The 12,325-nt window shown below is 38.6% G+C and overlaps 1 protein-coding gene across 1 annotated transcript; it reads left to right on the top strand.

Annotated features, from left to right (window-relative positions):
• Positions 1–10,206: 10,206 nt before the first annotated feature.
• LOC126704118 (uncharacterized) lies at positions 10,207–10,707 on the top strand. The gene has a single exon (XM_050403149.1). The coding sequence runs from the start codon at positions 10,207–10,209 to the stop codon at positions 10,705–10,707; it is 501 nt and encodes a 166-aa protein (XP_050259106.1).
• The last annotated feature ends 1,618 nt before the right edge of the window (positions 10,708–12,325 follow it).

The raw sequence follows: 12,325 nt of genomic DNA, 5'->3' as shown, positions 1-12,325 counted from the left end.
CAAAACTACTAGGTATAAAAGGGAAACCCTAATACACATTTTTCAAGTCTTGTGAATTACTCTTGTGAGATCTATGAGATTTTGTAACCTTCTAACTTAACAAGCATCTATCGGAGATTGGATTGATATTGGATGTACTGATGGCGATAAGTTGCTACAACAAGATCAACTACTATTGATGATTTAAACCTTTGACTGGAGATCTTAAAGTCACAAACTGGAGCATTCATGTGCAACATATTCATAATAGAAGAGTCCATGGATACAGAGCTACGTGTGATCACATGAGTAAGTGCAAAAAGGTTAAATTTATTGTAAAAACTTCCATTCTATTAGTGAATTGTTGCCTTGTGGATTGTTTAGGTTAAATCCTCCCGATGTTTTTTACCTTGAAACTCAATTGTTTCATTGGTTTTTATTGGTCATCATATCGCTTGTGTTCTTTAATTTTCTACTTCATGTGATATGATTGATATTTGTTTAACCTAGATCTGTTTAATTGAACTAAGTAATAACTTGGTTTTAAATTAGGTTAAACAATCTGAGTTTACAAGGGTCTAAACTTTAACAAGATTAGGTTTGTAATGCATGCTGGTTTAGTGCTATACACAATTTGGGCAAGGTTGAATGGACTTGTGAAGGGAAGAATTGTTAGCAGATTTAGCCAATGGAAGTATAGCCTCCCATTCTCTAGGATTCTCACTAATTAGGAACCTAAGAAAATTGTCTAAGCTCCAGTTAGTGACCTCAGTTTGTCCATTTGTTTGAGGAGAAAACGAAGTGCAATAGTTGAGAGTAGTACCAAGCGTTTTCCATAGAGTCCTTCAGAATGGGACAAGAACCTGGTGTTCCTATTAGATAGAGATGATTGAATTAGGGAGGCCATGTAGCCTATACATCTCCTTAAAGAAGAGACCAGACATTGGAAGCATCTATAACCTTCTTACAATGAATCAAATGGGACATCTTAGAGATTCTATCAACTTCAACAAAGACTGAATCACATCTCCTAGCAGTAAGGGGTAATCCCAGCATAAAATCCATGCTTATGCTTTCCCATGGTTTTTTAGGAGTAGGCAAAGAAAGGTACAACCTAGCATTGATTGAAACTTCCTTTTCCCTTCGAAACATTTGGCAAATAGAAACAACCTTGCCCGGTTCTTTGGCCATAACATGCCAATGAAACTTATGCTGCAGGGCTATCAGGCTCTTATACCATGGCAAGGAATTTTCATTGAAATAGATTTTTTCTAATACACACGTTTACTATGCCAAAATTGCCTCCACAATATGAGTATGAACAACGTTTTTTATTTTATTTTTTGCAATTTTGATGTTTTTCTAATAAGTTTTTGAGTTCCATTGAAGCTTGGGGTTTAAAATTTAGCCATTTAGGGATTCAACAATGTTAGTGGATATTTACAATGTGATTTATTTCAATTAAACACTTATCTCTCAGAGATTTAAATAAAATATAAAACTAATTAAGACTTTATCCAATAGAATTAAACACACATGTATAGCAATCATTGTTTTATGCCTAAGCCAATGGGATCATGATACATTATTAATCATAATAAATCCTTTAAAAGACCAATTATAATTAATTAACCATGATCACGTGTGTCTAATCCTAATTATAAGGATGCATACTAATCGTTAAATAAAACTTGATTCAACTGTAACTTTGAATCCCTTGGTTTGATTGAAACACCTGATATGCCGAGTTGATTTTTTATGACTTTTATATTTTCTTTAAAGTGAAGAATTTGTAAATCCTATGGTAAAAATTATGATTTTTTCCTTACGTCCTAAAATGATAGTTTTGCCCATGTTAATGTTAAAAAAAAGTTTACAAAATGGGGTGTCTATACTTTGCTAGTATTTTTAAATCTAATGGCCCAACTGATGCATCAATAGTGTTGGATAATGTCCAACCGACGGTGTAGACATCTCATTTTGTACCTCTTACAACTCGAGTCTCCATTCTCCAATGACGATATCACTAGAAGAGTCTAAAACTGATCTAGGGCAAAGCTAAAGGAATTCTTTAACTTGAAGGATGTTTTGGAAGCGAAAAACCTTACATGAACCCTAAGCATGCATATGCATGCTCGAGCATGCATATGCATCGGGGTTTTAGAAAAATCATGTAAGGAAAGTTTTTAATGAAAAATGCGGTAGAGCTAATCCCACACCACATGGAAAGATCTGCTCATTCTCACTGAACACTATAAAAAGGCCTCATGGCTCTTTTCTTGAAATACACCGAGTCTACTCCAAAAAAGTGATTCAAGTTCAAAAAGCATTCTAAAGTCAAAGTTTCTTGGGTAGGACCTATTTCAGGTTGAAGCCCTCTTATTAAACTTGCTAACCCTCTAGGTATTTTGTTTTGTAGATTGATTGAGGGAAACGGTCAAAATCAAGCTCCAAGAGCTCTTTTGTTTTGAGGTAAGGGTCTAATTTTGTCTCTTTCATTTCCTTCCTTTAAATCATGTTGTTTATATTGTTGTTTGATTACTTTAATAATCTTTTGTGTAGCTTAGGTTTACCATTTTGTAGAATAGAAGCATGCTAGGATAGCTTAGGTGTAGTTTTAATTGTATTGCAGGATGTGCATTTCAAGGTAGGCATGCGTACACATGCTCGTGCATGCCTACACATCTCCACAAACATATGTATGAATGCTTAGGCATGTGCATGCATACAAGGTTTTCAGACCCGGACCGTTCATTGAACCGTAAAAGAGAGAGGTTCAAGGTTTTTGAGATTGAACCGAGGTCGAACCGGGATCGAACCGTAATGACGTCATAATTATTTTAATAATTATTTTAAATATAAATAAAAATATTAAATTAGTAAAAATTAAAAATTTGACTAAAATAATCTAAATAAATACTTTTTTAAATGCATTTTTATATCACTAATTTTATTATAATGTTTCAAAATCCAACTTAATAGTAAAAAAATAATAATAATATTAATATTCATGTTGGGAGGAGCAATGAGTCAGAAACTTTCACATCCACTTCTCCATCATGTCACACGTGCTAGGCTCATCCACTTTCAAACTCATTTTTGTCCTCATCCACTTCTCCATCATGTCACCCGTGCTAGGCTCACACGGCAATGAGCCAGAAACTAGGGGTGTGCATGGGTCGGGTTTGAAAGTTCAAAAACGTGTATAAAAACACCTTTGAACGTTTAGACCCCCAAATTACAACTTAACCAATACAAGCAATATGTCAAACAACTAGTGTGCGGAAACTTAACATATGCTATAATATGAAATTGGTTAAATACTATCTAAGCCATAACAAAATAAAATCACAGCAGATAATATAAAGGCAAAGATAGAGAGGAAGGAAGATGCAAACACAAAGACAACACGCGATGTGTTATCGAAGAGGAAACCGAAGTCCTCGGCGAAAAACCTCTCCGCCGCCCTCCAAGCGGTAATTAATCCACTAGAAAATACAGTTGGGATACAAGGACAGCAATAGACCCTCCAAGCCTAATCTACCCAGTGCACCTAAGCCCTCCAAGCTTCTTGCTCCAACGAGGTTGCGCCGAACCTTTTTCTTTTCTAGCTTTCCGGATTCCGCTACTAGACCGTAGCATCAACCAATGAAGATTGGTTCCTTCCTAACTGCTTCCCAGAAACTCAAACAACTGTCTCACAGAGATGATAATGGTGAGAACCAGGTTTGGTATAATGCCTCTCAAGGATTTGACAATGGAGAGGAAGAGAGTAGGGGAATTTGAAGAGACTCTAAGGTAGAGATTGTGGGTGAAACAATCTGGTTTTTCTTTAGGGTTTCTCTCTCAAAATTCTCTCTGGAAGCTCTCTTTCAATCGTGGGTTAAAGGGGTATTTATACTGGAGTGGGAGAGGAATGTGAAACGTCAGGTTTTACAAAACAGGGGTGGCTCGCGGCTTGACCTCGCGGCTTGACCAAGTCGCGAGTTAACCGTATGGCCAGTTGTCCTGTTTTGTCCTGTAGTGCTCCAACTAGCATGACTGTTCATCTTCCAGCATGCTTGGCACGTGTGCTGCTTCTGGCGGCTTGCAGCCGCGAGTCCACCTGCGAGTCCCAGCCGCGAGTCTCTGTTTTCTTGCACACTCTTGAGCAAACTTCACTCTATCTCACTCACTACCCTTACAACAAACCCACCTAAATACAGGGTTACTAAATGCTGAATTACAAGCAAATTTGGCACGGAATAAAGCCAATTAGATGGTTGAATAAATTCAACCTTACAATCTCCCCCTTTGGCTATTCCGTGACAAAACCCTAAAACAGACTCTAGACTTAACATATGAGTTGGGAACAGTTGAACAAAACTCACTCACACCTAACTCTAGAAGCTGTGAAGCACTTGAATCATATGAACATAATACTCCTGAAACACAACAATACACCACGATCATTGTAAGCAGAAAATTATAAATGCATATGAAACAGGCAATATGTGATCAAGCAAAGATGGAGTTAATAAACAAACCATGGCTTGATCAACCAAGTGAACACCACAAGGTAGTGATCACAGTGCTCATTCACACTTGGAATGAACACAAGGACATACAAGTTAACAAGCACAAGGCAAGACACTTGTATGCTCAACGCTCAACCAATGCATAACACACAAGGCATATGCATCTAGGAACAATCCTACAAGGGCACAAGAGTGACAGTACATAAACCAAAATGCAGAACATTTAGATTAAAGTACTGATTTCAACATAGCATAAAGGTTGCATTAAGCAAGGTACATACCATAAAGCCTACAAACTATGCATAAAACATTAACCCTAAAAGCTTACAAAAGCACATGGGTACAAACCAAAAACATCCTGAATAACAGTTTACAAAACACAATATATCAACTTAAAGAAAAAAATTGAAACTGAAAAAGAATGTAAAGACACTCCCCCTTAAGTAATATTCTCCCCCTTTGATCATGCCCATCACTCCCCCTTTTTGTCATGGAATAGGCTAGTCATCCTCTTCCAGCTTTCTCTGAATTTGATCCAATTGAGTTTGAAGAAAAGTAAGCTTCATATCCCATCGAGTGCTGTGATGGTGTAGAGAAGCTGTGAGTCCAGACATCTTTGTGTTCAACTCGTGGACAGAGGATACAATGCGACCAAGTTTCTCATCTAGGGAGAGAGTGCTAAACTGAAAGTCACTGTGAGATGCAGAAGATTCTGGTTTGGCTCTCTTCCGACTATGTCCAACGCTTGCATTGAATGTACGCATGTTGATTGGACTTGGTTTGGAGAGAGGAGTTTCATCAGTCGTTGGATAAATTCCCTTGAGCTTCAAGATTCGTGAAATGAGACTGCAGAAAGGAACACATATCCGAGACTCATTTCGAGGAACCGTTTTGCGCAGAACATGAAAGATATGAGCACAGATGTCTATTTCCACATCAGAGATTAGATCATGAAGAAACAAAGCACGTCCGAGGTTCATATACCCAGTGCTTGATAAAGGGTACAGATTGTGAAACATCACAATTGTAAGCACTCTCAGCTTTGGAGAAAGGGAGGAAACACTGATGGATTTGCCATTGGGTGAGAACTCCAAGTCTTGACGAAGACTTTCTTTGAGAAGCTCCTCATCAGGACAGAGATCATCATAGACCGGTGAATGTCGGAAAATGGGTCTGTTGATGTGAAGAATTTCTGCCAGATATGTAGGAGAGACAGAAAAGCTCTTGTTCCGAACCCAGCACTTAAGTTCATCTCCTTCCACAATTGCGTTAGCATAAAATTCTTTTACTAACTCTTCATACACGTCATCCGGATCAGATAGAAGGTAATTCCAATCCTTGTGAGCAAACCATTTCGGAATGTCAGTGTCATGAAGTGAGGACTGATCCAAAGCTCTTTCTAGTAATGGTGTGGCATGTAGAAAGAAATTCTCATAAGACTGATAGGCTGCATAAGATCTGAACTTGTTGGGATCGAATCTCCTTGATGAAGAGCGAGTCCCTTTTGGCTGAGGTGGATAATCATCAACATCAATTATTGGTTCCTTCCCTTTGGAACTACCTCCTTTCACAGCAGCTTTCTTGAAAGGCGACATGACTAGTTTGCATTATGAACAAAGGAAATGACAGAACACAATCCAACAGACTAAATTAGCAGTGGGTTAGTGGAATTTTAGGGACAATGAAGAAACCCTAATAGCTGGATGAGAATGGTCAGAAAATAGCAATGAGGGACACCAATGGCCCAAAATTGAACTACACAGTATAGGGAGACCAAATAGAACCACATAATTAGCTGAAAAAGGACCAAATTCAACAACACATCAACATGATACCACACAGGATCAAAGTGAAACACGATATCAACAGCAGATCAAACAAAAATAGCTAACCCTAGCTAAGCACATGATGAAGAACACAACCACCAACATAAACTAGCTCAAAAACAGAAACACAAGCATCCAAGCGAAGCATGGACAAAGAATAATAGTTGAGCTAAAAACCCAACACAAAATCACAATCAAATGTGAATAAACCAGAGGGAAAACCATAACAACAAGTAAAATAGAGTGCAGGACAGAAAACCATACCTGTTAGTCGACGATTTTGAGCTGAAAAGAGACAAGTATTGGAGATCGAAAATGGAGGCACGGTGACAATATGTAAGAGCAGATGAGAAAGACAATGAACAGTCACAAAAAGATCGAGGGAAAAATAAAAAGTTTAAAAACTGCCCCTGTATATCCAAAACACGCGATTTTCGCGACTAAACCGAGTTGCCAAAAAGTCGCCAGATCAAGCCGCCAAAACACTCAAAGAAAAGGTTGGTGACTATGTGACCTTTGGTGATGGAAGTCATGCTCAAGTCCCTACAATTGAACGTTTAGACCCCCAAATTACAACTTAACCAATACAAGTAATATGTCAAACAACTAGTGTGCGGAAACTTAACATATGCTATAATATGAAATTGGTTAAATACTATCTAAGCCATAACAAAATAAAACCACAGCAGATAATATAAAGGCAAAGATAGAGAGGAAGGAAGATGCAAACACAAAGACAACACACGATGTGTTATCGAAGAGGAAACCGAAGTCCTCGGCGAAAAACCTCTCCGCCGCCCTCCAAGCGGTAATCAATCCACTAGAAAATACAGTTGGGATACAAGGACAGCAATAGACCCTCCAAGCCTAATCTACTCAGTGCACCTAAGCCCTCCAAGCTTCTTGCTCCAACGAGGTTGCGCCGAACCTTTTTCTTTTCTAGCTTTCCGGATTCCGCTACTAGACCGTAGCATCAACCAATGAAGATTGGTTCCTTCCTAACTGCTTCCCAAAAACTCAAACAACTGTCTCACAGAGATGATAATGGTGAGAACCAGGTTTGGTATAATGCCTCTCAAGGATTTGACAATGGAGAGGAAGAGAGTAGGGGAATTTGAAGAGACTCTAAGGTAGAGATTGTGGGTGAAACAATCTGGTTTTTCTTTAGGGTTTCTCTCTCAAAATTCTCTCTGGAAGCTCTCTTTCAATCGTGGGTTAAAGGGGTATTTATACTGGAGTGGGAGAGGAATGTGAAACGTCAGGTTTTACAAAACAGGGGTGGCTCGCAGCTTGACCTCGTGGCTTGACCAAGTCGCGAGATCCAGTCGCGAGTTAACCGTATGGCCAGTTGTCCTGTTTTGTCCTGTAGTGCTCCAGCTAGCATGACTGTTCATCTTCCAGCATGCTTGGCACGTGTGCTGCTTCTGGCGGCTTGCAGCCGCGAGTCCAGCCACGAGTCCCAGCCGCGAGTCTCTGTTTTCTTGCACACTCTTGAGCAAACTTCACTCTATCTCACTCACTACCCTTACAACAAACCCACCTAAATACAGGGTTACTAAATGCTGAATTACAAGCAAATTTGGCACGGAATAAAGCCAATTAGATGGTTGAATAAATTCAACCTTACAGGGTTGGGTCGGGTTGAGGGGACTTTTTGACCCAACCCACCATGGTGGGTCAAAAAAATTTCAACCCAACCCAACCCATCACATAAGTCCAACCCAACCCATGGGTTGGGTTGGGTCGGGTTGAACCCATGGGTTTGACAAAATTTTTTATTATTATTATTAAATTGAGTAGAAAAAAATATAAATATTAATATATTAAAAAAACTTAAAGATTAGTATCAATGTAACTCCTTAAAGGCTCAACACTAATGACTAAACAACAATAGTAATTTATTAGGATTTATGTAAACTAATTGGCTTTTATATAGGATAGGAATAATTTGTTATTTAAAAAAATTTATTAATTATATAATATATTTTTTATATATATTGAATTAGTATTAGTAGGAGGAATTGAGGAAATGTTGCTCTACAACTGGTTTTTTTTTTTTTAAATTATTAAATATAATATATATATATATATATATATAAGTTCCCTACAATTGATTTAAAAAAAATTATTAAATATAAAATATATTTTAAATATATGTTAAATATGGTGGGTCGGGTCGGGTTTGGCGGGCTTGTAATTTTATGACCCAAACCCAACCCGACCCACTATAAAATTATTTTTTGTAACCCAACCCAACCCACCAAGTCTTAAAAACCGACCCAACCCGGTGGGTCGGGTTAGGTTGGGTCGGGTTTGGCGGGTCGGTGGGTTTTCTGCACACCCCTACCAGAAACTTTCAAAAACAATCATATATTAATATTAAATTAGGCTCATTCACTTCTCCATCATATCACGTTGGGAGGGGCAATGAGTCAGAATGAGATGGAAATTTTCCAAGGCTCACCAAACTAAAAAGCAAAAATAAAGTTGAAAGAAGTCATCTGCTTTAAACTGAAGGAAGGAGACCATGAAGAACGAAAGAAGAACTGAAGAAGCAGTGAAGAAACAAAGAAGAAGAAGGAGCTGCATCGTCTGCAAACAAGATCCGAGCAAAATCTCCCCCAAAACATCAATTTAGCGAACAAGATCTGCTACTTTCGGCTTCTAGCGAACAAGATGACCCATCGACGATGAAAGATTCAAAAATTCCGACAAGTTTTCAGTGAATATTTTCAAACAAAAAGTCCGGGTCTGACCGAAAAACCTATGCACGGTCTAAAATGTCCATTTTGTTGCCTTTTTTTTTTTTTTTTTTTTTTTTGAGGTTAGATACAATGGAAAGTAGGGAACCGTGAGAAGCGGTCTGATCACGGTTCTCAAAATCGTGAGGTCAGACCGCGGTTTGCACGGGTCCCTGTTTTTTTTCCATAGAACGGTTCTTGAGGCTAAAAGAACCGCAAAGATGAACGGTTTGAGGTTTTTCCGGTTGGACCGTACGGTCCGGTCCGGGTTTCATAACCTTGCATGCATGTTCAACCCAAAAAGCCAGAATTGTCTGTTCTTTTAGATTCTAGAAAAATATAAGAATGATTAATAGATTAAAATGGGTATTCAAGGACTTGTAGAGATAGTAAAGTGATAGTATGCTAATGACTATATTTAACTATGGATAATCTTTTGGAGGGGTTTTAAATGTAATTTTAGGTAGTTAAGAGATCTACCAAAATATTTTAATGTTGTAGGAAATAATGTCACCAAGGCTATTATGGATAATTTTTACACTAGTCACATGCACCATGACATATATTTCATTCACATTGTTTTATTACCCAAAGTGAAGTCTCTTGAGAAAATCACAAAGTATAGGCCCATTAGTTTGTGCAATGTAGTTTATAAAATCATTGCTACAGTCCTTGCCAACAGACTAAAATGCATCCTTCCCCATATCATCTAATCTTCTGAAAGTGCCCTTGTCTAAGGCAAGCTAATTATAGATAATGTGGTTTTTTTTTTTTTTTTTGATAAATTGGATAATGTCATTGTTGCATATGAAACCTTACATACCATTTACAATATGAGAGAGAGAGAGAGAGAGGTGAAATGGCAGCTACTTTTCCCAAAAGCTGGGGTAACTCACCTTTGTGCAACTAATTCAGACCATTCTCCCATCCTGTTGGATACAAATTTTGAAGATGAAAAGATAACTCGGCCATTTAGATTTGAAGCTATGTGGACAAAAGATGAATCAAGCAGAGAAGTTGTGGACAAAGCTTGGCAATTACAAGTGGGGGGTTCGCAAGGTTTCAAGTTGGCAAGGAAGCAATCGAACACTAAGAATGAGTTAAAAAAAATGGAACAAGGAGCATTTTGGTAATGTTAGAGAAATGATCAAAGTGTTGGAGAAAAAGATTGAAGAAGTCCAAGGTGTAGAACCTACCAAAGAGAATCTGGAATTAGAGGCTGCCCTTAGCCTTGAGTTAGATGATTGGTTGGCCAAAGAGAGTCTCAAATGGCAGCAAAAATTTAGGGAGATTTGGCTTAAAGATGGGGATAGGAATTCAAGATTTTTTCATCTTACCACTTTGGTAAGAAGGAGAAGAAACTTTATTTCTGATATTAAGCAGGAGGACAGTTCCTGGATTTCGGGCAGGGAGGCTATCCAAGAGTATTTTATCGCCAACTTTCAATCCTTATACCAGTCAAGTAGGCCCCAAATCCCAGAAAACTTGGAAAATCTTATCGAGGCTTGTGTCTCAGCTGAAGAGAATGTTGAGTTGTGTAGAATCCCTTCTAGAGAAGAAGTTAAGAAGGCGATATTTGGGATTAAATCTCTTAAATCTCCTGGTCCAGATGGACTTTCAGCCCTCTTTTATAAGCACTACTAGGAAACTGTTGGAGATCAAGTTACTTTGGCTGTTCATGATTTCTTCAAGTATGGGAAACTTTTCCACGAATTCAACAGCACCTTCGTTGTGTTAATTCCAAAGAAAAATGGAGCATGTAATTTTAATCAATTCCGTCCTATTAGTTTGTGCAACGTGGTATACAAAGCAATTTCTAAAATTCTAGTTGACAGACTGAGACCTCTGCTTGAGAAAATGGTGGATTCAGCTCAAGTTGCTTTTGTCCCAAGTAGATGCATATCGGAAAATATTGTGCTGGCTTAAGAGATAGTTCACAGCTTCAGACACATGAAAAGGAAGAAAGGATTCCTAGGAGTGAAAATAGAATTTCAAAAAGCTTATGATAGGATGGAATGGAGATTTATCCTTAGGGTCCTGAAGGCTTTTGGCTTTAATGAGCAATTTATAAATCTAATCCACCAATGTCTATCTACGGTTCATTACTCTTTGCTCTTAAATGGAGGAATTTGCCCTGCTTTCCAACCGGAACGAGGTTTGAGACAAGGGGATCCTCTATACCCTTACCTTTTTATTCTGGGCAGTGAAGTGCTGATGCGCTTAATCAATAGAGAAATAATTCAGAGCAAATTGTCAGGAATAAAGCTCGAAAGAACAGCCCCTCCCATATCTAAACTTTGTTATGCAGATGACATAATTCTCTTCTGCAAAGTGACTAGGGCTGAGTTATCCTCCTTAAAGGAGTGCTTGGAGAAATATTGCTAATGGTCGGGTCAAAAAATCAGTGTGGAAAAGTCCGGGGTTTTCCCTTCCAAAGGGGTTAGTCCTTATTTCCTCAATCAAATTAGAGCTCATTGGGGCCTAAGCAAACTCCCTACTTCAGCAAAATATTTGGGTATCCTATTATTCCTCACCCCCCACAGGAAAATGGATCTTAATGACATCAAGGAGTGAGTCGAGAACAAGCTCAGTAGTTGGAAAAACAAGAATCTATCTTGGGCGGGTCGTGCTACTCTTATCAAATCTGTGGCATTTGCCATCCCATCCTACTCCATGTCTGTCCTCCAATTCCCTAAGGGGCTTTGCGATCAATTGGATGCTATTGTGAGGCGTTTTTGGTGGAATCCAAAATCTGATAAGGGGTCTTATTCCTCTCCTATTGCTTGGGATTTGTTGTGTTGGCCTCTCAAAGAGGGTGGTTTGGGATTTAGAAAGTTTTGGGAATTTAATCAAGCGTTGCTTGCTAAACTTGCATGGTGGCTCCTTGAAGGTAGAGATTGTCTTTGTATAAATCTGCTCCGAGCAAAATATAAAGTTAGAAACAATTGGCTTAATCATAAATCCTCTGGCAGCATCTCTCCGGTTTGGAAAAGCTTAGAGGGTATAAAGCAACTCATCGCTCAAGGTGCTTGTATGTTGATCGGAAGTGGGGAGTCTATTCGTATATGGGAAGACCCTTGGATTCCAAATCTCCCTCTCTTTCGGCCAAATTTGCGTGAGAATGCATCTATGGATGGAGCTTTGGTTGTTTCACAGCTACTGGATCACAGCAGGATTCGGTGGGATTTTTCCAAATTGAGGGCTTTGTTCGATGATACAACGGTAGCTTCAATTTGCCAAATCCCTTTACCTCTTAACGTCC

This window comes from Quercus robur, chromosome 10, assembly GCF_932294415.1.
Source record: "Quercus robur chromosome 10, dhQueRobu3.1, whole genome shotgun sequence".
NCBI lineage: Eukaryota > Viridiplantae > Streptophyta > Magnoliopsida > Fagales > Fagaceae > Quercus > Quercus robur.
The sequence above is the reverse complement of the archived record's forward strand: the minus strand, read 5'-3'. Positions and strand labels throughout refer to the sequence as shown.